Consider the following 27,607-nt stretch of genomic DNA (forward strand, 5'->3'; position numbering starts at 1 on the left):
GATTCCTACCATGAATGCAACGCAATGAGTTCCTCCCATTTCCTAGAGAGCTGAATGTGCTCTGTGCAAATGCTAGAATCTCATCCCTCGGGAGAGAATAAAGCAAGGACAGCTTACCACAAATGCAATGCAACGAGCGCAATCAGGTGGCTCCTGAAGACAAAAAAGCTGATGATGTGTTTTTATACTCCCTTTTATACTCAAGGGTGCTCCGCTTATGACGTCATGGACTGTCGTTGACCAGTGAAATTGGTGTGTTTGGTACACGCTCCTCAGACACTTGTCACTCTGATGGCATTCCCCATAGAGCCAACTCTATGACACAATGTCGAAGTTCCACTTCGAAAGGGAACTATATTAAAGGAGAGTAATTTTAATTGGATAGTTCACCCAAAAATTAAAGTTATGTCATAATTTTTGTCAAAATGCCTTCTTTTATGTTACACAGAAGAAAGAAAGTCATACAGGTTTGGAACAACATGAGGATGAGCAAATAATGACATAACTTTAATATTTTTCTATGATGTATTTTTAATAAGCTTAAAAATATTTAGCTGCCTTTATATTTTAGGAAAGGAGACCCAAACAAGGTTCCTCCCTGTTATATTTGTGGGGTCCATGATTGGTCACAAAAAGTTTGACAACTCCTGATCTAGAATGAAAGAATATGCTGGTCCTGAAACCTTTCTAACATCAATTTAGGATAAATGTGATTGCATTTTTTCGACTTGTATCTGTGTTTGTTTTGAAACCACCTGTAATACCTGCCTTAGTCAAACAAACAGTAATAATAACATGAAGAACTGCTGATAATAATCAGTTAAAGAATAAGCAAGCATCAGTTTAGTGTGCATTGGTATCCATATGGATGCCCCAGAATCCCCTTGTACATTCTGGGTCATTTCTCATGTTGTTGAAGGGAAATGCTTCTGATTCCACACTCCTCTCCTACAAGTAAAGCAAACTGAAGGCACAGAGGCTTGTTTTTACAGGTGAAATGCACAGAGGAGATCGACATGGGCCACCTGCTGGGTGTCTGCTCTGGGCAGGACGAGGAAGACTCATTGAAGGTATGTGGGTGAGAACTTTTAAGACTGTTTCCTTCTTTTGAAGAATGGTTCAGTGATCACTTTGAACATTTGATTGTGTTTGTATCATATTGCAAGGGACATCGGAACTCATCCTGATATTTGTGTAGGTTGGAATCAAAGCCAGTATTTCTAACTCTCAGAGTTCAGCTTTCTCATTTGATCTTCAAGGTCACCACAATACCTCCAGGTAGTTTTATCTGTAGGAAATAAACATTACAATAATGAGATACATATGTAATGTATTTTTAGACTGTCCAGAAGAATAATTTTTGATGTCTTTTTTAGCATTGGGCTAATGGTGAACATTTCCCACAACATATCAGCTTTACATCTGTACCTGCCATTTGAGTTTTACTCAAAATCACAGGTATGACAATCAGGTTTATAGTTTTCAAATAAGCAATGCTAATGTGTTTTTTTTCTTTTTCTTTTGTTAATGGAATACTGCACAGTGTACAACTATTGCATACTAGATTTTGTGTGTGAATGCATGATAAACGTTTTAAAGGGGCTTTCAGTAGTTCTCTAGCTAGCATTGGCATCTCTATTCTTTATTCCAATTCCACACTGGTGTTAAGCACTGCACTACCATCCATTTTGTCTCTGAGATTTATGTAAATCACAATGATACTAGTAAGTTTTAGATAGCGGTCTAGACAATAATTAATTCACTTACCTGTCGATAATAAGTGTGTTTCATTGTCTAATTTTCACACTTTGCATCACCAAACAACACTACGCTACTAGCGTATCTATCTACAGAGAAAGCAGCCAATGAGTGTAAGAAATTCTTTTTGACACAGTGGGCCACGTGGGTCTTGTCATTTCAGCATGGAGAAATACACTATTTAGTAGTGTGACCCACACCAATTAAAATATATTTTATAGAAAATGAGTACAGTCTTCATATCGTATAATTGTACATCATTCAGATGACTCTTCACAAAATACTGCTGAATGCAACTTTAAGTATGCTAGATTGTTGTCACATGACCTATTTACTTTCCAAAGTTGTTACCCAGCTTACAGTGAATGTTCTCAGAACTTTGGCTAACGTTCTGGCAAGGTTCTCTCAAAGTTATAAACAAACAATCTTCTAGTAACATCAGTAGAATGTTCGTTCAGCATTATCTGGTCTTTAATAATGTTCTCAATGTTAGCATTATTAGCAAAAACATTTATGCATTGTTCATGGAACATTTTTTTGTTAAAATATATATATATATATATATATATATATATATATATATATATATATATATATATATATATTCTAACAGTTTATAAAAAAAGGTTTCATAATGTTCAAAGAACATTCAAAAGCAATGTTCCCAAAATGTTTGTAAAATGACAAAGTGGAATTTTCGTGTTAAAAAAAATAAAAAAAAGAATTAAAAAAAAAGAATATTTTAAAAATGGATGTTTTTAGTGTATAGAGAACATTCAGAAATAAGGTTTTCATAACTTAACTGGAACGTTAACAGAATGTTCTTAGAACATTTTTAGCTGGGTATTCTCTGCTATTTTAATACTTTTTAATAATAAATACCTTACTTGTTGTTCCCTTACAGATGAGCCACTCGCGCTCTTCATTTAAGGGTACTGCAGAACTTATGGTTGGCATGAGTGGTTTGACTTTTGAAGCTGAGATCTCAAGTACAAACTCTGGCTTTAAGCAAGTGCTGGTGTTCAACCACTCTATACCTCAGGTAGTAGAATTATCATTCAGCCATAATATAACACCTTCTGTAAAGGTGCTGTCACATTTACCTCTGTTCAGTGAAATCAAGTCATTTCAATAGAAATCCACATGATCTTCGAGGGAGGGTGAAAAGGTTTCCCAATGTATATTTCACATGGGGTTCAAGTTGCTCACTCAAATTTTCTGCGCTGGCCAACAAAAAGCTACTTGGTTTGAAAGTGACTTCTGTATGAGTGAGTGGTGCTTCATACATTATTATTAGTGATTGGCCTTTTTTTTGCCCATGAAAATTTTGCAGAAATTTCGCTAATTTGACCACAGCTTGTTCTTCAGGCGAAATGCAGTCATCTTAATAGGAATATGGAATTTAATGTGGATTTTGAATCAGATTAAATTTTGTTAAACTTTGAAAACTTTGCAAATTGGCATGTTTACAAATAAAGAGCTGATTAGTTTGGAAGTAACATCAGAGTAAGTGATGCTTAATGGATCATGGACAATTTCGCCTAAGTTAAACTAATGTGACCGTGCCTTAACACTACATGAAATTTGTTACATTGTTATGTTACATTACATTTTGATTTATGTGTTATTTCTATACCATTAGCTACACTCGTTGCCCAGGAATGTGACAGTAAAGACACACTATGGTGGAAAGAGAGGGTCACATACTCTCATGCACCAAGCACAGTGGGAGAATCAGGATTTAACACAGTTTGACTCCTCAGATGGTGACACACAGTTACAGCAAAGTTATCCAGAAATGACAGGTGGATATACAACATTGCTATTAAGGAGAAAGTTGCTGATCTGATCACACATGGTATTAGTTATTATCATGAACATGCTGATATGTCTTTCTAATTGTAGGAAAAGCTCAGGGTTGGGGTTTGGATCTTAGGGTAGAGAATGACACTCAGAGAAAACTAGGTGATCTGAGTGTCAACTGGAATCTGTTTGGAAGCCATGATCAGGTGAGGCCAGACAGGTTTTTAGGGGGGTTTGATGTGGTTTGGGCATCTTTTATTACATCTTTTATTACACATATAAGTCTCTTGTGTGTTGTGTTCAGGTCAGAATTCAAGGCTCTTGGACTTTGGTAAGCAGACAAATGGATTCATTAGAGCAGAAAAAACCCTTTATCTCAACACTGGCTCAGTTTCACATACATGCCCTATCACATGGACCCAACTACAAGCACGACAGCAACAATCAGGTACACAGCTGCCATTCTCAAACACTCTCTATAACAGGGTTATTCAAATCCAGCCCTTTAGCTCAAACCTTGACTGTGTCCGAAATCGTCCACTATACCCTTAAATAGGGAACAGCCATTTGTAGTGGTGTCTCAAACCATAGTGGACATTATCGAGTGTACTCCTTAAATCCCACAATGCACCACAATGCAATGAGTGTACAACTAATGTGTTCAACAGCTAGAGCAGGGGTGTCCAGACTCGGTCCTGGAGGGCCACTGTCCTGCAGAGTTTCAGTCCAACCAGCTCCAAAACACCTGCCTGTAAGTTTCTAGTATGCCTAGTTAGACCTTGATTAGCTGGTTCAGGTGTGTTTAATTAGGGCTGGAGCTAAACTCTGCAGGACAGTAGCCCTCCAGGACCGAGTTTGGACCTAACCTAATACCCTAAAGATTATATGGGCAAACAAAGTCATTAAATCCCCGCATCTGACCAGAAGATGTCTTCTGCAGCTGAATCATCCATCCATTTTTCAAACCGCTGATTCAATGTGGCTACAGTGTAATACCCTAAATTCCTTTTTGATGGAGTATTAAATTGTTTAATTCAGGTTTATACATAATTCCCTTTTGAAAGGGAACTCGCGCTGCGTCCAAAGCGCTAGGGGAACCGCCCCTGCGGGAACCTTTATCTGAAACATGTATCCAATCCAAAACCACTGGAAGGCAAGCCTGCAACCTTTAGTCAAAAAAAGCTAAAACGGCTAATGCTAACTGGCGGTACGGCAGTAGGTATTGGCAGTACTTAGGGAGGAGTTCTGAACGGCGACACGATAGGCTGAGAGGTGCCGCACGTGATTACGTTAGCCGTTACGCTTTCTCCAATGGTAAGAGATACAGACTGTCTTATCTCCCTAATAATAATACTATCTCTGTCCAATTTCTGCAATATCATATTGACCGGTGACAGCCCATGACATCATAACAATGCGACCCACAAGTATTTAAGGGGCGCCCAGATAACATGTCATCCTCTTTTCGTCTTCAGGGACTGTTTTGTGTGAAACACTATTGTGGCAATTATGAAATGCACAGAGAAACTCGAAGGTTTACGTAGTGTGTGGATCCGTGTCCTCGTTATCTGATGCCAGATGACACACGAGCTGTGCGTTCTCTGTCTGGGGAAGAGCATGGACAGGAAAATCTTGAGGGAGTTGCCTGTGCAAACTGTAGCGTTTTCCTAAGTTAAAAATGCTCCGTTCTCGTCTGGCTCTCTTTTCGAGGGAAGAGAGTTCAGCATCTGGACCTGGTGGTTTGGGTCCCGCTCGCGCTGAGTGGAGACTCAGATCACGGGGAGTTTACTGAATCTTGCACCGTTGTGGCTCAGGTTGAGCGGTATTTGACCTTCACTGCAGGCTTGTCATTTAGTATGCTCCCTTGTAGCCCAGCATTGCCATGAGCTGATGCCCATGTTCGTCTGGAATAGTGGGCCCAGGTGGGCCTCCTCCAGGGCATGTTGGCATAAGTTTGTACTCACCTTGCTTAAAGGGTAAAAAGTGCTTTTACTGAGTACACTGCTTGTTGGCGATGTCATAGGTCCCAGGCTTATGCGCGATTTAAATAGTCGATCTCGGCTACTATAAGGTAGTAGGCATTAGCAGGCCTCCCTTCAGAGTGAGTCCCTACCATGTTGTGCTTCTAGCAGCCAGCACATGCGCTGTCAGGTAGCTGGCCTTAGTAGGCCTCCCTGCGAACAGCCCCAGTAAATGCGTTTCTGGTAGCTATTTTGATTGCCTTCAGATAGTAGGCCTTAGCAGGCCTCTCTGTGGCGAGCCCCATCTGTGTGGATGTTGTAGCAAAAAGACACACTTCGGGTAGCTGGCCTTAGCAGGCCTCCCTGTGAGCGAGCCCCCAGCACTTTGGGTATGTGACAGCTAGCAGAAGTTTGCTGTCAGGTAGCAGGCCTTGGCAGGCCTCCCTGTGGGAAAAACCCCTATGGTTTGGGGTTCTTAGCAGCTAGCAATGACTTGCTTTTGGATAAGTAAGATAAGCTCATTAGTTTCCATTCACTCCTTCAAGTGAACTATATTAGTGGACTAATGTAGGGAATAGTGAATGAGGGTATAAGAGGTGGTTTCAGACACAAGCCCTAGGGTACATATCAATCTGCTCCCTAGCTCCTGAGCTTGTGAATGGTAAGGACGGTAAAGGACACTTAGCTCACTACACATTGGGACACTGATAACTCTATTTCCAGCAACGTGACAACTTCTTCATTGTACATTATGATAAATACTTTGCTTGTTACATATACGTGCAACATAAATAAATTATAGATGTTAGCTAGATTATGTTCATTACCTGTCTAACGATGTATGTTTATGCTGAAATATAATACAATAATGGTCGCGTGTCATTATATTTAGTGAGTTGGATTTATGTTTCTCACTTCAGAACTTCCGTTAAGGGAACATAGTGAGCATCGATGCTCCCTGATTTTTATGGTGCAGTGACTTTTTATGGAGCGAATGTTTCAGTGCCCTGGAAGGATTCTGGGATTGAGACAGCCCTTAAAATGGCTGACTCCCTGATCAGTGCCCTTAGTACTGAACTAGGGAACTGATTGAGACACACCCATGGTTTCTCTGAAGACTCTGATGAGCTTGCTCATGTGTCTTTGATTAGGGTTGGAGCTAAAGTGTGTGAAGGACAGTGGCCTTCCAAGGCTGGATTTGAGGAACGGTGCTCTAAAATCTTAATCTCTATTCATTCAAAGCCTCCTCATATTCCCTATGCTCTCAGATTCTCTCAGTGCTATTTATATTTTCAAATATATTCACTTGATATTTTCAAATACTCTCCAGATGCAAACAATCTCTTAATTTTTCATACTTTTTAAGATCTATTAAGTAAAATCTATGTAATATGAGTGTTTTGTTTCTATAGGACCATCTTTCAAGGAACCACGGAAAGCCTATAAATGTTTCTGTAACAGTGAGTGAGCACTGGCATGACGACTCCAGCAGAAGCCAGGCCTGTGTCTTTCTCTCACCAGGCCAGGTACACCACAGCATTCAACTTCTGCAGTTTCATTAAGCTTTAGAGTACTTATTCTTATTGGTAAAAAGAGAAGTTTCTGTGGACAAATATTTTTGTATAATGGCCATTAAACTGTTTAATTTCCTACACAGCTGCAGTCTTTTTCTTCTGACTTTTGAGTAAATTCCAATGTTTAGCACGTTGTTGCTGTTTTTTTTTTTTTTTTTTTTTTTTTTTTGCTAAAACAACCAAGTAATCATTGGAATGATGTAAAGTAAGCTGGTTATTATAACAAAATAAACCCATATAAGGTCCCCAGCTGACTGTACGTTTGACTTACAAAGATGTTCAAAGTTTGGGTTGGTAATATTTTTAAATGATTTTCAAAGGCTTTGTCTCTTTTGCTCACAAAGACTACATTTATTTTATGAATAATAATAATTGTTTGATATTTATATTAAACAATATAAATATTGTTTAAACATTAAAATATTAATATTGTGTAATATTATTGTGTATATATTATTATAAAATATTTTTTTTTTTTATTATTTATTATTATTTGAATATATTTTAAAATGTAATTTATTCCTGTGGTGGCAAAGCTTAATTTTCAGCATCATTACTTCAGTCTTCAGTCTTAATATTTTTGTGGAAACCGTGTTAAAATTTTTTTTCAAGGTTTTTTGATGAATAGAAAGTTCATAACAACAGAATTTATTTGAAAAAAAAAAAAAGTCACTTGTAATCAATTTAATGCATCCTTGCTAAATAAACATATTATTATCTTACTGACCCCAAACAGGTGAACATTAGTGTATATCAAAAATTAACTATGTATGCTGTGCCCCAGACAGTATGTCTCTGCTTCAAAGTTTGCTGGTACTCATGAATTGTCTCAGATGCAGTCAGTGCTCCCCCTTGTGGAGATGGAGGGATGTTTTGCCGTAGCTCAGGAGGGGAAGGCCTACTCCCAAAACACTGAGATCAAATGGAAGGACAAGAGGATAACGCAAAGCATGAAATACCAGGTCTGGAATATATAAGAAATTGAAAACTTTTTTGTTGTTCTGCCTTTATTTATTTTAGATCTTAAGATCTAGATCTTCTTACTTGTTGTTGTCTGTTATTTAGGGAGGAGTAAAAGGAATGCACACACTCCTCGTGGAGCTGAGGGCCCAGAATGTCTCTCCATTTCCCTGTCCATCTCACTCTCTTCTGACCCAGATACACACCAACCTGAGGGACCGTCTTGAACACCATGTTCAGATCGGCCTCTGTCCTCCACAGCCTGTGAGATCACAATGTTTTTCAATTAAATAACACTAAAATATGCATATAGCAGCTTAACATATGTATCACCTTAGAGGGATAGTTCACCCTGATATTAAAATCTCATTATATTTTTGCACCACATGACATTTTACAACTTGAACTAAACTTGCTTTGTCAAAACCATATACAGGGAGTGCAGAATTATTAGGCAAGTTGTATTTTTGAGGATTAATTTTATTATTGAACAACAACCATGTTCTCAATGAACACAAAAAACTCATTAATATCAAAGCTGAATATTTTTGGAAGTAGTTTTTAGTTTTAGCTATTTTAGGGGGATATCTGTGTGTGCAGGTGACTATTACTGTGCATAATTATTAGGCAACTTAACAAAAAACAAATTTATACCCATTTCAATTATTTATTTTTACCAGTGAAACCAATATAACATCTCAACATTCACAAATATACATTTCTGACATTCAAAAACCAAACAAAAACAAATCAGTGACCAATATAGCCACCTTTCTTTGCAAGGACACTCAAAAGCCTGCCATCCATGGATTCTGTCAGTGTTTTGATCTGTTCACCATCAACATTGCGTGCAGCAGCAACCACAGCCTCCCAGACACTGTTCAGAGAGGTGTACTGTTTTCCCTCCTTGTAAATCGCACATTTGATGATGGACCACAGGTTCTCAATGGGGTTCAGATCAGGTGAACAAGGAGGCCATATCATTAGATTTTCTTCTTTTATACCCTTTCTTGCCAGCCAAAAATCATGTTTTTCTTGAAGGATACAGACTTCTTCCTGTACCACTGCTTGAAGAAGGTGTCTTCCAGAAACTGGAAATAGGACTGGGAGTTGAGCTTGACTCCATCCTCAACCCGAAAAGGCCCCACAAGCTCATCTTTGATGATACCAGCCCAAACCAGTACTCCACCTCCACCTTGCTGGCGTCTGAGTCGGACTGGAGCTCTCTGCCCTTTACCAATCCAGCCACGGGCCCATCCATCTGGCCCATCAAGACTCACTCTCATTTCATCAGTCCATAAAACCTTAGAAAAATCAGTCTTGAGATATTTCTTGGCCCAGTCTTGACGTTTCAGCTTGTGTGTCTTGTTCAGTGGTGGTCGACTTTCTGCCTTTCTTACCTTGGCCATGTCTCTGAGTATTGCACACCTTGTGCTTTTGGGCACTCCAGTGATGTTGCAGCTCTGAAATATGGCCAAACTGGTGGCAAGTGGCATCTTGGCAGCTGCACGCTTGACTTTTCTCAGTTCACGGGCAGTTATTTTGCGCCTTGGTTTTTCCACACGCTTCTTGCGACCCTGTTGACTATTTTGAATGAAACGCTTGATTGTTCGATGATCACGCTTCAGAAGCTTGGCTATTTTAAGACTGCTGCATCCCTCTGCAATATATCTCACTATTTTTGACTTTTCTGAGCCTGTCAAGTCCTTCTTTTGACCCATTTTGCCAAAGGAAAGGAAGTTGCCTAATAATTATGCACACCTGATATAGGGTGTTGATGTCATTAGACCACACCCCTTCTCATTACAGAGATGCACATCACCTAATATGCTTAATTGGTAGTAGGCTTTCCAGCCTATACAGCTTGGAGTAAGACAACATGCATAACGAGGATGATGTGGTCAAAATACTCATTTGCCTAATAATTCTGCACTCCCTGTATACAGTGGGTACGGAAAGTATTCAGACCCCCTTAAATTTTTCACTCTTTGTTATATTGCAGCCATTTTTCCTCATTAATGTACACACAGCACCCCATATTGACAGAAAAACACAGAATTGTTGACATTTTTGCAGATTTATTAAAAAAGAAAAACTGAAATATCACATGGTCCTAAGAATTCAGACCCTTTGCTGTGACACTCATATATTTAACTCAGGTGCTGTTCATTTCTTCTGACCATCCTTGAGATGGTTCTACACCTTCATTTGAGTCCAGCTGTGTTTGATTATACTGATTGGACTTGATTAGGAAAGCCACACACCTGTCTATATAAGACCTTACAGCTCACAGTGCATGTCAGAGCAAATGAGAATCATGAGGTCAAAGGAACTGCCTGAAGAGCTCAGAGACAGAATTGTGGCAAGGCACAGATCTGGCCAAGGTTACAAAAAAAATTCTGCTGCACTTAAGGTTCCTAAGAGCACAATGGCCTCCATAATCCTTAAATGGAAGATGTTTGGGACGACCAGAACCCTTCCTAGAGCTGGCCGTCCGGCCAAACTGAGCTATCGAGGGAGAAGAGCCTTGGTGAGAGAGGTAAAGAAGAAAGATCACTGTGGCTGAGCTCCAGAGATGCAGTCGGGAGATGGGAGAAAGTTGTAGAAGGTCAACCATCACTGCAGCCCTCCACCAGTCGGGGCTTTATGGCAGAGTGGCCCGACGGAAGCCTCTCCTCAGTGAAAGACACATGAAAGCCTGCATGGAGTTTGCCAAGATGGTAAGAAATAAGATTCTCTGGTCTTATGAGACCAAGATAGAACTTTTTGGCCTTAATTCTAAGCGGTATGTGTGAAGAAAAAAACAGGCACTGCTCATCACCTGTCCAATACAGTCCCAACAGTGAAGCATGGTGGTGGCAGCATCATGCTGTGGGGGTGTTTTTCAGCTGCAGGGACAGGACGACTGGTTGCAATCGAGGGAAAGATGAATGCGGCCAAGCACAGGGATATCCTGGACGAAAACCTTCTCCAGAGTGCTCAGGACCTCAGACTGGGCCGAATGTTTACTTTCCAACAAGACAATGACCCTAAGCACACGGGTAAAATAACAAAGGAGTGGCTTCACAACAACTCCATGACTGTTCTTGAATGGCCCAGCCAGAGCCCTGACTTAAACTCAATTGAGCATCTCTGGGGAGACCTAAAAATGGCTGTCCACCAACGTTTACCATCCAACCTTTTTAATAAATCTGCAAACATGTCAACAATTCTGTGTTTTTCCGTCAATATGGGGTGCTGTGTGTACATTAATGAGGGAAAAAATGAACTTAAATGATTTTAGCAAATGGCTGCAATATAACAAAGAGTGAAAAATTTAAGGGGGTCTGAATACTTTCCGTACCCACTGTGTATATATATATATATATATATATATATATATATATATATATATATATATATATTTTCAATTATGACAACTCTCTGAGTGGATTAAATTCAACCAGCATTTATTGGCATGGGGCATGAAGTATACATGGCTTGATTTTGGCGCATGAGATCTGCTACGCTGCTGCTGCTGCTGCTGTTGCTGCTGCTGAGCAAATACAAATTTGTTCAGCTTAGTTAAATAAAACAACAAGGTAAAGGCTGCTGCAGCCGTAGCAGATCTCTACATGTGGCGCTAGGGAGGAGGAGGGATAACAGTGCTTCACATTGCGCAGCTTGTCAATCGCAGGCTAGGGTACAATATATATGGTTACGTGGATTTGGAATTATTTCTGATTGGCTGATGCCACGGCGTAGAAAGAACCAATCAGCGCTCGGTTAGAGATTCATGACTGAACTTTGTATATATATATATACATGATTTGGCCGACAAAAGTTGTAGTTTTTTTAAATGTTCAGTTTTGAAGTTTTTTAGGCTTCCTGAAGTGATGCTTATGTTTAGTTTTTACCATTATATGAGGAGTAAAATTTACATATGTGGCTTCAACAACCAGATGTATTTTGTCCAGTTTCATCTAGAATGCAAAAAAAAAAAGCCCTCTTTTGCCGGCCTTTTAGATTGGATAGCTAACCAATCAGAGAAAAACACTGTATTTTCATTAACTAACGTTAGCGAAAATGAACAAATACTGTAACAAATGTACTGCTCATGGATAGTTCATGTTAGTTAATACATTAACTAATGTTTAACTATAATGAACCTTACTGTAAAGTGTTACAGATTATTTTAGCAAAACTTCAGTTTATAAGACTTAATGATAAAATATTCCAAATTATTCATTAAGGTTTTCTTTTCAAGATATTCATCCATCCATTTTTTTATGAAATGTGGACAGTTGTACCACCCTGATATCAGAATGAAACGTTTAAGATAAGACATGTCATAAAAGTGACCCCCATATTGCACTTTTATTGTACTTTACATTGATGTTTTAGTATTATTTACATACTTTAATTTTTAATTAATATTTTTCGTATAAAACTTTTATTTTTACATTTTCAGTTTTCATTTTAATTTTATTGTTTTAAGCTTTCAAGTTTTTCATCTAATTTTTTTATTTTCTATTTTTTTTTTTTAACTCGGGTCATCTGAAGCACACATGTTGGATTGTTGCCCACATCAGCTCTGACATCATCTAATATATTTGTATTTTATTTTATTTCAGCTTTATTTCAATCAACAAAACATTTTAACTGTTTCTTTAAGACCTCAAGAAATAGGAAAATGTGCTACCATTTATTTTGCATAGATATTGTAAAAATGTTCAAGTTCAGGGAAGAAGGTGTGAACTGACAAACAATGTAAAAATGAATCCGAAAATAAACAAACAATAAACCGAAGCATCAGCCCCTCACGGACGACTGCCACACACGCACACACAACACAGTTCAAATGTCCCAGGTCTGGTCCTCTCTCGCTGATTACTAACGTCACTTGTCATTTTATCCTTCCGGAGCTCCTCCGTGGGACATGAGATGTGTATGTTCTCATTAACATTCGCTCCACTGGCCTCGCTGCGCTCCCAAGGCTCTCGGCCCCGCCCTTCTTCACGCCACAAACTTTATTACGAATCAAAATTGAGCTACATAACCACAATTACAACAACAGTCAAAACAAGAAAACTCAATTCAGTTCTGTTGTAACATTGATCATTTTTTTCACAGGCTTTAATTTGGTCTGGATCTCACAGAGTGAACTCAGGCAAGGAGATGTTGTACACTCACACCCGTGTGTCTGTTTCTGGACACACTCAGCACAACACCTTCACACTGTCCCTCAGAAACATCAGCAGCAGTCAGCGCTCCAACTACTCACTGCTCACAGAGGTACACTCACCCTGAACGTATTGAGTTTCAGTATGAGAAATTTCAGTATGTACAACCAAGTCATAACATTAAGATATTTAGAGAGAAAATATAAAGAAGTGTAATATTTTCAAGTTTGGTAGTTATTTCTAGGGTGTAGAAAGGTATTAGCTTACTATAAAACAGTAAAATGCCAATGGAATTTCCTCACCACGATAGAAAACAAATGTGTGTGATTTACAGTGGCAGGTAGGAAACTGGAGTATGGAGTTGGCCTGTAGTTCCCTGTCTTCTGGCAGGAATGTGGGGGTCCAGGTTCATGCGAAACTAGACCGCAGTGAGATGCTCTGGCTGCAGGGGACGCTGGGAAAAAACTGCCTACGAACTGCTGCTGGATATGACACTGGTGATGATGCTAGTTAACCCCTATAAAGCCTACTCTATCATACTTGATACAAAAATGTCCAAGGCCTCTAAATTATCAGCATGATCAAACCCTTGCTTACAAACCTGTTGCACACAATCTGCTACATGCCTTCTGTTGTCTGATTGTGAGTTTATACAATTTTAGTACGTAAAAGGCCTTTTATTTACTTATTTATTTATTTATTTTTATTTTAAAAATGTCAGCCACCTTCAGGTCATGGTTCATGTGTCTTTTTGCTGTGAAATTTGTACTGATTTTTATGAAGTAAACATAAGTATAACTTTTATATTGTCAGTAGGCTACTATGATAAAAATAAAGGCTTACAGATTGAAGCTTGATTGATTTTTGCTTGAAGCTTGATTTATTTATTTTTTTTAAATCACATTAAGCTCAAATATCAAATATGACACATCAGGCTTTTAAACAATGCTTATTTGCGACTCAGTTATTGTTCTGCATTGCATTGTTTTTTTTAATTTTAAATATACAGATCTTTGATAATGAAACTAAGCATTTAAATATCATCTTACTAAGACATTATTGGGAGATATAGAGTGATAACTGATATTTATATGCATTTAATCTATGTCAGTAGTCTGCTGTACTGTTATAAAGATGTCATTGATGTACATTTCAAGTTATCAGAATTTCATCATACTTTTTAGCAACATAAATATCAGAAAAAAAAAATTGGTAACACTTTATTTTACACTTTATTTTACAGTGCCGTAGTTATATGGTACTAGATGTACTTACTATAGTAATAACAGTAAATTATGCAAAATTACAAGTATCTAACTTTAAACCTAACCCTAACTGTAACTTACGGAAGAGGATTAGGCCAAACAATAATAAAAAAAATAAAACCATCTTGAGATTAAAGTTAAATTTCGAGAAAAAACTCGAGATAAAATGTTGAGAATAAAGTCATTAAATTACGAGAAAAAAGTTGTTAAATTTCAAGAAAAAAGTCGAGATAAAATGTTGAGAATAAAGTCATTAAATTACGAGAAAAAAGTTGTTAGATTATGAGAACAAATTCGTTAAATTATGAGAAAAAAAGTCTTTAAATTTCGAGAAAAAAAGTTGAGATAAAATGTTGAGAATAAAGTCATTAAATTACAAGAAAAAAGTCGTTAAATTATGAGAACAAATTCGTAATTTAGCGAATTTGTTCTCGTAATTTAACGACTTTTTTCTCATAATTTAAGGAGTTTATTCTCAACATTTTATCTCGACTTTTTTCTCGAAATTTAACAAGTTTTTTTCTCGTAATTTAACAAGTTTATTCTCAACATTTTATCTTGACCTTTTTCTCATAATTTAACGAGTTTATTCTCGTAATTTAACAACTTTAATCTCGAGATTTGTTTTTTTTTATTATTGCTTGGCCGTAATCCTCTTCCGTAATAACTCTATAGTAAGTATATGTTAATTAATAGTAATAGTACTTATTTGACTGTAACTACGGCACTGTAAAATAAAGTGTAGCCATTTTTTCCTAAAAATCTAAAATACAATCACTTTTTTTAAATTTATTCATTATTTTTTTGTCTAAAATTTCAATGAACTCTTCCATTAAAAAAAAAAGAGAAAGAAAATAAAAAAGATTTTTCTGACTATTATTTAATGTGTCAGGTTTTACTATGTTAATAACAAATGATTGTTTATCATTTCATATTCTTATGAATGAGATTTGTGTGTTTCTACTTGCCGTCAGAAACGTCTGATGATATCTGGGTGGCGTTCTGTTCGGAGGGGCATCACTGGTTCACCCTGGAGGCTCAGAGAGGTGGTCGTGGTATTGAGAATGAGACGCTTGCCCTTATTTCTGTAGGCGCAGCCAATCAGAGTCTGCTATTTCAAGCTAAGGGATGCAGGGAATGCCTGTGGGCTGCAGAGGTGAGGATGGCAAGGAGTTATGATGTTACTCACATAATATAAATCTGCCAGATACCTTGTAAAACAGTTTTTCATGTCTATATTTTTTATACCGTATCTCTACAGGCACGGCTCCAGCAGCTGGGGTATCGGATAAGGAGTAAACTTTTGGACAGAGTTCAGAGACTTCAGTATCTTCTGTTAACATTCAGAAGACAGGTTTGTTATATTTCACAGGCTGTCCTGCTACATATTTGAACTATGTTAAAGGGTTAGTTCACCCACAAAAAAACAAAACAAAACAAAAAAACAGTTACTCGCTCTCATGACATTCCAAACCTATATGGCTTTCTGGTTACACATTATTTCGGTGTTCCACTTTAGATATTCTTCTAACTATAAGTAACTTGTCAACTAACTCATTAGAGTGTTAGTAGACTGTTAGATTCGGGTTAGCAGAATAAGTTGGCATGTAGTTGCAAAGTTACTTATAGTCAGTAGAATGTCTGGACCCACTTTATATTAAGTGGCCTTAACTACTATGTACTTACATTTAAATGAATCATTTGATACAATGCACTTATTGTGTACATATATGTTTTGCATCTGTAATTAATTTCTGTAATTACATTTATAATTACACTGTTGACCCAAACCTTACACCTTACCCCTACCCTTAAACCTACCCATACCACCAAAGCTTTCCCTAACCTTACCTGTATCCCACCTCAATAGCAGCAAAAGTGTTTTGCAATTCAATATGAACCCAATAAGTACATTGTACTTATTTTTTGATGTAAGTACATAGTAGTTAAGGCCACTTAATATAAAGTGGGACCGAATGTCTGTTGGGGGAGCATCAAAATAGTAAATGTTAGCAGATATTAGGACAGTCCACTAATAGAGTTAGTTGACATGTAGGTGCTAGTTACTTATAGGCCCTGTTTTCACCTGGTATTAAGATGCGTTTTGGTCAATCAGGTCACAAGTAGACAAGGAAGACACATTCCCGTTTATATCTTGTATTTTAATCCGTCTTTTTTGTCCACTTTTGACTACTTTCGACCTGATTTCTTTAAGGGGGGGTATATGGGTGGGAAAATGTATGGGGTTTTTCAGATCTCTCTATCTAATGGACAAAATAAGCTCACATAATTTACATATGAACGCACCCGGAGACAACGGAAAAACATACAGAAAGCATCAGCTTTTGTTTCTGCTCTGATAGCTGCAAGATCACGCTGAGCACTGAGTGCGTGTTAGAAATCAGGAATGGTAAGAGAACATTGTGCTTGGTACATTTTTCGTATTGAAACCAAACTTGTATCTCCAGCCAACAAAGTTTAAATCCAGTCTGGCTAGCGTGCTTTTGTAGGAGGTCTTTTGTGGCTGTTCGAACACATTCAACCACGAGCGTCTACACTAAGAAAGCAATCCGGGCATTTTCGACTACTTCTGGAAGTGCTCAAAAGTGGACAAGTTTAAAAAGTTTTAGACCCGTTTACACCTGTATTTAGCATCATCCACTTCGTCGACCAAAACGCATCTTATTACCAGGTGTAAACATTGTTAGTAGAAGTGTAAAAGTGTTGCTGACTTCTGTGAAACATGAAAGAAAATATTTTTTAAAAATGCCTTAAAAAAGTGTTTTTTGGGTCCATCTGTACAATGTTAATAAGTGTTGTTATGGACACTATTGATTTTTATTGTATGGACAGTTGTGACATTCTTCAAAATATGTTCATTCCACAGAAGACATTATTTTTTACTGAACTATCCTTTTAAGTGCTGTGCAAAAATGAATTTAGAAATTAATCATTTGTAATGGGAATTTTGTAATAAAATATATAGTGTTCAAAAGTTTAGGGCCTGTATTTTTTTTTAATTAATACTTTTATTCAGCAAGGACACATTAAATATATATATATATATATATATATATATATATATATATATATATATGTATATATATATATATATATATATATATATATATAATAAATCTCTCATTCAACTCAACTTCATGAGATGCATCCTGGGATGCTTTTGATGGAGTTTCCAAGTTTCCATGTATGCTGGACTATTTGTCCCAATTAGATCTTCAGACAAACTTTCTTCTAAAATGTTTGCTGTATCAAATTTCATGTTGATCAAAATGAAAGTGACGTGACATGTAGCCAAGTATGGTGTTCCATACTCAGAATTTGTGCTCCCATTCAAGTGCACTTACAAAGCTTTGAGTATTGAACACGCACACACTCTGAGCAGTGGGCAGCCATTTTTGCTGCGGCGCCCAGGAGCGATTTAGGGTTAGGTCCACCTCAGTTGTGGGTAATAAGGGTGGAAAAGAACACTGTACATTCACCTACATTTTCTGCAGGTACTAACACTTGAACCTGCTACCTTCGGGCTACAAGTCAGACTCTCTAACCATTAGGCCACTACTGCCCCCTACATTATCATGTGTCATTATTTAGAAGTAATAAGTGTCATTATTTATCATCTAGGCAGGGGACAGCATGTTCCTACTGGAGCTGAGTGAGGGGCCACTGTCTCTGACCCAGCGAGCTGAGACCCTGCTGCTGCAGAGAGCAGGAGCGCTGTGGAAAGCATGGACCACCGGCCCGCTCCGACACTCGCTCACACACAGCCTACCACATATGCTCCAGATTCTGCATCTCATGTCTCAACAGGTCCAACAAGAGCTCAGGAGTGAGTTTGCCCTCTCAAGTTCTGTCAGTCATTCTTCATTCATTCAGGTTACCGCTGATTTCTTTTACAATTGTGAGCGCAGTTCCCTTTAAGCTGTGCTGGGTGATTGACAGGAAACACATTTTTCTAAAATGCTGAGCACATTTTTAAATGGTTTTCTTTGGCAATTAAGGTCACATTATCTGTAATTGATTTTGACAGCGTTCTAGTCCCATCATTGCATAAGCATCTGTAAACCAGTTGCAATTATGCACCAGCACAACTGTGGTTTCATGTCATCACCTTTCATTTGAAAATGCCTGTCAGTGTGTATTAGTGTTATTGTAGGTTTAATTTCTTGCAGAGCCCCTGGCTACTCTAGCTGGAGCGTACCACGATGTGACAGGGGTGCGTTTGGACACCGCGTGGCAGCAAGGAGTGCAGATGTGGACCAGAGAACTGACTGAGCTCTTGCCTGCGATACTTTACGATCCTCATCTGAGGGCGCCGTCTCTGACCGCTTTGCACGTTGCCATCTTTGCAGCAGACATGGCAAGAAAGATGCATTTATCTGTTTTTCTGAAGTCTTATGGTGTTGATCAAGCGAGAGAGACATAATAGATGATGTATGCCATGTTTTTCAGGTGAGTCAGCAGACCTTTCAGTGGATGGAGGCCCGAATGGCTGCCCTGCTTGTGGGTGTCAGAAGACAGCTTTTACTAATGTACAAGTTTTCCAAAAGGTATGCTGCAAATCTGCCAGAAACATGGCCCATCACTCTTTGTTCTATTGTATCAAAACAGGTGTTCTCACTGAACTTGGCTAGAGTGTTTTAGGGCGTTTTAACACATATAGATCGACTAAATTTGTTACAGTGTTGCATTTTCTTCTAAACATTATTAAAACAAAATAATTTAAATTACTTCAAAATAAAACTTTTAATTTTACATTAATATAATGTGCACTTTTTAAAAGTGTACTTATTTATTTATTTACCTTTATTTAACCAGGTAAGTCAATTGAGAACCAGTTCTCATTTACAATGATGACCTGGCCAAGAGGCAGCATAAAAAGCAGGTAAATATAATAGAGTAACAAATAACACAGTTATAAACAGTGACATATAAAAACAACAAATAACTAAAAACAAGTACAATGATCATGAGTTATTTACTGAAATGATTTTTTAAAGGAAGAAAGCGATATAAATAAACTAATAAACTATCCCTTTAAAGGGATAGTTCACCCAAAAATGAAAATTTGATGTTTATCTGCTTACCCCCAGGGCATCCAAGATGTAGGTGACTTTGTTTCTTCAGTAGAACACAAATGATGATATTTAACTCCAACCGTTGCCGTCTGTCAGCCATGTAACGTGTGTCAATGGTAACACAATTTATAAGAGTCAAAAAACATGCATAGACAAATCCAAATTAAACCCTACGGCTCGTGACGGCACATTGATGTCCTAAGACACGAAACGATCGATTTGTTCGAGAAACCGAACAGTATTTATATCATTTTTTACCTCTAATACACCACTATGTCCAACCGCGTTCAGCACTCGGTTAGTGAGGTCTGATCGCGCTCTGACAACGGCAGTGATGTCTCGCGCTTATACTTCAGTGAGTGCCAGACATCACTTCCGTTGTCAGAGCGCGATGGTAGATTTCTCTTAAAAACCATGCATTTTGTTTTATTTATATTTAAAGCTAATTGAAGACTAGAGAAAGCATGTTGGATGTGAATAAAACTGGCCTGCAATGGTCAAGGAAGAACTAAATGTATAAATGATAATGTCATCAGTGTATAAATGTACGTGAGAATCACCTTCAGCAAGAGCAATATCATTAACATAAATATTAAAAAAGTATAGGCCCCAATATGCTTCCTTGTAGGACCCCTTTAAATAGAGGTAAGGGATCTGACCAAAACCCCTCCACCCTTACTGATTGTGAATGACAAGAACAGTAACTCTTGAACCAAGCTCTCAGAAAATCCAATACCTCTTATTCCTTGTTGTCAATGGCACATATGATGTCACTGAAAACCTTAAGTGTTGCTGTGATACAACTATGGCTGGATCTGAAGCCAGATTGAAACTGATTAAGAACATTATAAGTCTCCAAATGGTGCATGAGCTGCTTGTTGACCAGCTTCTCTAGTATTTTAGAGAGACAGGACAAAATGCAAATGGGTCTGTAGCAATTTAAATCGGAGTTGTCACCCCCTTTAAAAAGTGGGGTTACAGCAGCAGATTTCCCGTCCCTCGGGAAAACACCAGTATGGAGTGAGAGATTAAAAATGCAAGTGATAGGCGCTGCAATAATATAAGCTGATTTCTTTAAAAATAATGGATCTAATTCATCCAGTCCAGCAGATTTATGAATATCCAGGTTGAGCAATTCCTCAAGTACCTCTATGTATTGTATCGACTGAAAGGAGAAGGAGGGGAAACCCAAGGCAGGCGAATGCCTAACAGATGCCAAATTGACAGGAGAACACACAGAAATACCGAAACTATTCCCATAGGCACAGCCAGCATTAACAGAATGTCAGTTTAATTGATCAACCATTTTAGATTTGTCTGTGATAACAACACCATCATATTTAATTATCGTGGGCAATCGGGAAAAGATTTTACAGTGTAAAGCATGCCATTTCCTGATGCCAGCAGGTGGTGCTGCGACGACTAACTGATTATTGGCAGATAGATGTCTTTAGTCCAGGACTCTTATCAAACATGTGAAGTTTGGGGCAGATCGGACACTTTATACCTGAGTTACAACAGCTTCCTCTTTCATGGCGAAACATCACAATTTTTCAGGCCGCCACGGACACGCCCTTCAACAAAAACTCAAGATCTTTGCAATTTAACATCGCTAAGGTATTAAGATTAGACTGACAACATATGATGTTGATCTGATTAAATCTCAATGAGGAGTTAATCACAGCGTAAAACATGTAATTTTCTGTTGCCCGCAGGTGGCACTATAACTGTCACTGAATATTGCCATGTAGATGTGTTCAGGCCAGGACTCTTTATCAAACATGTGAAGTTTGGGGCTGATTAGACATTGTATGCCCAAGTAAAAACAACTTCCTGTTTCATGGTGAAACATTGAAATTTGTCAGGCCGCCATGGACACTCCCTTCAGTGAAAACTCTAGATTTTCGCAATTTAACATCACAAAGGCCTTTAGATTAGACTGACCAAATATGATGTTGATCTGATTAAAGCTCTAGGAGGCGTTCGTTAAAGTAGGATGTATGGGAATGGCAAAAACTGCACAAATTTTGCTGAGAAAATTAAAAATATCTCACTTCCTGTTGGTTTTCATATTTTGCACCAGGAGACTTTTTTGTAGGTATTGGGCTGCTACGTGTGTCTTCCGAATTTCATACCTGTATGTGAAATGTAGTGCGAGAGGCACTTTGTTGAAATTTTGTAGGTGATGCTATTGAGCCATTTTGCCATGTCTAATTCTGAGACCCATAATAGACATACATTTTCACCACTTCTGACGCATGTGCAAAGTTTCATGAGTTTTCAAGCATGTTTAAGCCCTCAAAAATGCATTTCATTTTGGAGAAGAAGAATAACTGACCAAGCAATCCCAATAGGGTCCTCACACCATCAGTGCTCGGGCCCTAATAATAAACGGAGCAATTCCAATAGGGTCCTCACACCAGATTCCATAGTTTTAGTGTTATATCTTGTAGGGGCCTGCACAATCTGGGACAAGTTTAGTGCATCTAGTTGTAATTGTAAGGATGATGGAGGGCCAATTCAGGTCCCCTAACAAAACAAATTCAGAAGTGATGTAAGGAACAATTGTTTCACTTAATACAGTCAAAGCACATGCAGGAGCATAGGGTGGTCTATAACAACCAGCTACAGTGATAAAGACATTTTTAGATAAGGCGATTTTTAAAATTATTAACTCAAACTGTTTAGCAACAGATTTTGAGGTAATTATGAACACTGTAAATTATCCTTACAATAGACGACACAATTTTCAATATAATGCAAATTCAATATAATGTTACGTGATAACAGACCATCAGAAATTCACCCTCCACTGATCATAACAACCACAGCACTCCAAAATAACACACATTTTCCTATTTCAAGTTTGTCAAAGACCACCTGGAAGCTGCGAGCACTACTGGAGTAATGTTCTTTGGGCAAGCGAGACAAAGTTTATCTGTTTGCTAATTATACACAGCGGGATGTTTTTTTTTTTTTTTAAACAAAGCATACCAACAACAAAACCTCATCTCCAACTGTGAGACATATGTCAGCAGAGGGATGTGGAGCTGCTCTGATGCCTGAGGGTCTGGACTGTCTAAATCATTGAGGGACCAATGAATTTTAAGTTGTATAGTGGATTGTCAAGACATGATCTAAAACTCATGCGATATGACCACAATCCAAAACACAGAAGTAAATCAACAACAGAATTCTCAAGTTGCATACATTAAAATGGCCAAGTGGTCAAAGCTCTGAGCTCAATTTGATTTAAATGATGTGGTGTGATCTGGAACAGAACATTCAAGAAGCATCCCGACAATAAACATCAGCTGAAACTATTTTGTAGAGTTGAATGGGCCACATAACATCCCTTCACCACAAAAAATGAGAAGTTGTTGCCATTATCACTAATAAAGGTGGTTTAATACAACAAATCTTAACATAAATGGATAGTTCACCCTAAAATTAAAATTCTGTCATCATTTACTAAACCCCAAGTCATTTCAAACCTGTTTGACTTTCGTACTTAAAAGAACATAAAAGAAGATATTTTGAGAAATGTCTGCTTTTTTTCCCCCCTCCATATAATGGAAGTCAGTGGTGGAAGTCAATTTGGTTACCAACATTCTTCAAAATGTCTTTTTTTTCTTACCCCATGAAATTCTTATCTTATGATTAATATCATAATCTGATTAATATCAATAACCCAGTAGTTCACATAAATCATGCTGCTATAAGGCTCCCAGCACACGTACACCACAATAGTGCCATTTTGAAGTTTTGTATTCCAAAACACACAATTTTTTAACATTCGTTTTTCAAATCCAATTTAAACATACTAATATTTAGTAAATAAATATGTATTTGTAAATTTGGGGCAATTTCGTTTGTGATAAAACTTGTATGTTGTATGTTCATTATTGATGTGATGCCAATGAATCCAATGTGTCAGTGAAAAACGAACCACTCTTTAAGCTCACCTACTAGAAAATCAAGCTCACAGACATTAAAGGGTTAGTTCACCCAAAAATGAAAATTATGTCATTAATGACTCACCCTCATGTCGTTCCAAACCCGTAAGACCTCCGTTCATCTTCAGAACACAGTTTAAGATATTTTAGATTTAGTCAGAGAGCTTTCTGTCCCTCCATTGAAAATGTTTGTACGGTAGACTGTCCATGTCCAGAAAGGTAATAAAAACATCATCAAAGTAGTCCATGTGACATCAGTGGGTTAGTTAGAATTTGTTGAAGCATCGAAAATACATTTTGGTCCAAAAATAACAAAAACTATGACTTTATTCAGCATTGCCTTCTCTTCCGGAATCCTTTCCATTGAATTGATTCCATTGAATTGATTACATTGAACTGATTCCATTTAATCCTTTCATCTGTCGGCGTTGGTAATGCACTTTTACGTTGCCATGGTTGTTTTTGGCGATTAGGACATCCGCGACATTTTGAAGCATCGAAAATACATTTTGGTCCAAAAATAACAAAAACTACGACTTTATTCAGCATTGTATTCTCTTCCGGGTCTGTTGTCAATACGCGTTCACGACTCCGCTTCTTCTTCTTCTTTCCTGTTTTACAGCGGTTGGCATCCAGCTTATTGGTGCATTACTGCCCCCTTCTGCTCCGGAGTGTGGTTCAAGACTCCGCAGTAACGCTGCTGATGTAAGACGCTGCTGACGTGTTATCTAGTGCGCCAGAGCTTTGTTTACAGTCTGAGGGAGACGCGCGCTGTATTCAAGCTATTCTACATTGTTTGTATTTTGGTATTGCTATATTTTTTAAAATGGTGCGTAAGTGTGCATGTCGCGGAAGCCCTAATCGCCAAAAATCAACCACGGCAACGTAAAAGTGTATTACTAGCACCGACAGATGAAAGGATTCAATGGAATCAATTCAATGGAATCAAATCAATGGAATCAATTCAATGGAAAGGATTCCGGAAGAGAAGACAATGCTGAATAAAGTAGTAGTTTTTGTTATTTTTGGACCAAAATGTATTTTCAATGCTAACTAATTCTAACTAACCCACTGATGTCACATGGACTACTTTGATGATGTTTTTATAACCTTTCTGGACATGGACAGTCTACCATACAAACATTTTCAATGGAGGGACAGAAAGCTCTCTGACTAAATCTAAAATATCTTAAACTGTGTTCCGAAGATTAACGGAGGTCTTACGGGTTTGGAACGACATGAGGGTGAACTAACCCTTTAATGTCAGCAACGTGGCTGTGATAAAGCGCACAACGAAAGTAGAGAACAAAAACAGTCTTTAATAAATCCAACAAGGTAACACTCAGGAGATAACCAGGAGAAATACACACAACCATGCAAACTAAAGATGACACAGAACAAGAGGAAACAGAGGAAACTCAGGGTTTCAGTTTACAGAGATAACAAGGTGACTAAATGTACAGCAGGTGAAAGCAATCCAATCAGAAACCATAGAACTAACTAGCAAACTTAGAAGAAGCAGAACAGAGAAGAGAATGAAAACAAAACCAAAACAGAACAAGACTGTTACAGTAGCTCTCCCTCCGGAAGGCGCGTCCTTGCGCTGTAACAAGTTCAACTGAGGAGGGAGGAAGAGGGCTTAGGAGGAGGGTGAGGGACTGGTGAATGGCAGTAAACAATAGATGATGGTGGCAGAAACCAGGGCGGCGATGATGGTGGAAGGAGTCAGGGAGGAGATGAGAGCATGAGGAGCCAGGTGAGGACCCAGACCAGGGAGTAGCCATGATAGAGACTTGGCTGGTAGACCCAGGGGGACGACAGACTGAGATGGAGCCGATGGAGATGGAAACCCAGGCGGAGCCGAATAGTTGATGAGTCCAAGCGACACATTGGATCTGGAGAACGAGTCGGAGCTGCAGCCTCAAGCATCCAAGGTAGAGCCAGGGTGCCAGAGGACTTAGGTGGAGCCAGAGGAAAGGCAGAGCCCGAAGGAGCCAAAGGGGTGGAGGGACAAAGCGCAGCTGAAGGCCCATAGGGAGCCGGAGGGATGAGGGAGCCCGCTAGAGCCATAAGAATGATGGTCTCAGATGAGCCGAGGGATGGAGGAGCCAAGGTGGAGACGACTGGTCATTGAGCTGAGGACGAGTGACTGGCTCAGAGGCTGGAGGCAGAGCCAGGGGATCCTCTTGCCAAGGCAGAGCTGGAGACCAGAAGACCCGTGGCAGATCTATGCAGCAGAGTCAGAGGAGGAGCCAAGGGACAATGGAGGCAGGGCTGAGGAACTGGCTGTTATAGGCAGAGGAGGTGTAAGTGGAATGCTGGGTGGGATCTTTGGGGACACAGGAGACTTGGAGCTGGGCGGGACCAGCGGAGATACAGGATATTTGGAGCTGAGGCGGACCAGTGGGGATACAGGAGACTTGAAGCTGGGTTGGACCAGCGGCGACAGGAGATTAAAGGGAATTTCCTCTTCCAAATCTTCATTGCATATTGCAGAGGCTGCAGCTCACCCTCAGAGACTAGAGTGTGGGCATAGCTCTACTCCATGTCCTTGAACTCCACAAGCACACTCACTGGCAGGGACAATGTTGCAGGCTCATGCACCTTGTCAGACTCTCTGTGGGGTTTGGGCTTAGGCTCTGGGACAATGATTGGCTCAGGTGTTTACTCTGGTACTGGCATTGCGGCAGGCTCGGGCTCTGTGTCTGCCGTGGGCTCTGGCATAAGCTCCATGCAGGATATGGAATGTGGCTGGCTGGTCTCTGGGTCTGGGGCCAGTTGCATAAACTTAGTCACTATATTAAGACTGTCTCTTAAGAACTAGTTTGACCAACCTGCAGTTAACCAAGGTGTAATCAATGTTATTTTTCCAATTCCAATTACATCAATCTACCTTTTTATGTAACAGACTTTAAAAAATTAGGACCACTCTTCAAAAAAAAAAAAAAAAAAAAACATTAGTGTCTTAACTTTTAAGACTAGTCTAAGTGGTTTATGCAACCAGCCCCTGGAGTGGGGCTGGTGATGTCTTCCTCAGCAGAGCAGATGGTGAATGGGATTCCGCAGTTCACCAGCACACACTCCACATAGGCAGCAAATGTCCATCAAAGTTTGAAATCTCTGGATAATAATATGGTACTCCATATACCAGCAATGCTACATGACATGAATAAATTATGCAGATAACAGATACTTTTTCGTTTCACTGTTTGCTGCATCTGTTTATACTATATCTTTATTTATTGTCACTTGGTGATTTAAGTTATTTGTCAATTATTTGTATCTTTGTGATTGAAAGCTCATCTTCTATTTATCAAATTTTCAGTTGTCACCTTCACTGTGGTTTGCGTGTTAAAGCGTAGGAGTAATTTGAGGGTGGGACTGGTGGGACAAGTCCCCACCACTTTTTACCAGTGTTGATTTTGTCCCCACATTTTTTTGGAGCATCTTGCGGTACAGATGTATCTAATATAAGAGAAACATCTCCATTTGATTAGCAGTATCCTTTGTGTTAAATAAGAGGTGATCTGGCATTGCAATGTGTTGTTTCATGAAATCATGCTGAGTTATTGTTGCTGTTGTTATTAGTGGCAGAAGGCAACAGTGCTCTCTTGGTGTTTGTGCACAGTCTTCACACAAACAAGTGCTTCAATCTATTGCTTAAGGCTGTTGCAGAGACTCTCTATTTGTTCTGATGGAATCACAGAACAAAATGCACCCAAACATGTCCCTGCTCTTGATATACAATCACTGGTGAACATCTTTGGTTTTAATGAGAAAAAAAAAATACTCTTCAAGGGTGGATTACAACCCAGAACCTCTGGCACGCTTAACAAAAATTCTACCACCAGTTCATTACGACTCACCAATGTTTAATGCAGATCTATGTATTTATCACTAATGTAAATGTATTTTTAACTTTTAAAAAAATCAGGTGGACATCACGGCAAATAAATACGTAAATAAATAAAATTATGAAAAAACAATCCTTTAAGATTCCTATGTAAATTCCCTCTTGTAAAATAAGTGACACGACAGCGTTATTGTTAATTATATACATTTTGATTTTGAC

The 27,607-nt window shown here is 38.6% G+C and overlaps 1 protein-coding gene across 1 annotated transcript in view; it reads left to right on the top strand.

Annotated features, from left to right (window-relative positions):
* Positions 1 to 27,607, top strand: part of LOC125251888 — a 96,998-nt gene that overhangs the window by 57,054 nt on the left and 12,337 nt on the right. Inside the window, exons 40-56 of the mRNA XM_048164985.1 lie at positions 993 to 1,070; positions 1,199 to 1,278; positions 1,377 to 1,458; positions 2,663 to 2,800; positions 3,401 to 3,563; positions 3,664 to 3,767; positions 3,866 to 4,009; positions 6,935 to 7,048; positions 7,930 to 8,058; positions 8,162 to 8,320; positions 13,169 to 13,330; positions 13,553 to 13,715; positions 15,458 to 15,639; positions 15,745 to 15,837; positions 18,126 to 18,330; positions 18,674 to 18,861; positions 18,954 to 19,051. Coding sequence (XP_048020942.1) covers positions 993 to 1,070; positions 1,199 to 1,278; positions 1,377 to 1,458; positions 2,663 to 2,800; positions 3,401 to 3,563; positions 3,664 to 3,767; positions 3,866 to 4,009; positions 6,935 to 7,048; positions 7,930 to 8,058; positions 8,162 to 8,320; positions 13,169 to 13,330; positions 13,553 to 13,715; positions 15,458 to 15,639; positions 15,745 to 15,837; positions 18,126 to 18,330; positions 18,674 to 18,861; positions 18,954 to 19,051 — 2,282 coding nt within the window. The remainder of the gene's footprint in view (positions 1 to 992; positions 1,071 to 1,198; positions 1,279 to 1,376; positions 1,459 to 2,662; positions 2,801 to 3,400; positions 3,564 to 3,663; positions 3,768 to 3,865; positions 4,010 to 6,934; positions 7,049 to 7,929; positions 8,059 to 8,161; positions 8,321 to 13,168; positions 13,331 to 13,552; positions 13,716 to 15,457; positions 15,640 to 15,744; positions 15,838 to 18,125; positions 18,331 to 18,673; positions 18,862 to 18,953; positions 19,052 to 27,607) is intronic.

The sequence above is a fragment of the Megalobrama amblycephala genome, linkage group LG17 (assembly GCF_018812025.1).
Source record: "Megalobrama amblycephala isolate DHTTF-2021 linkage group LG17, ASM1881202v1, whole genome shotgun sequence".
NCBI lineage: Eukaryota > Metazoa > Chordata > Actinopteri > Cypriniformes > Xenocyprididae > Megalobrama > Megalobrama amblycephala.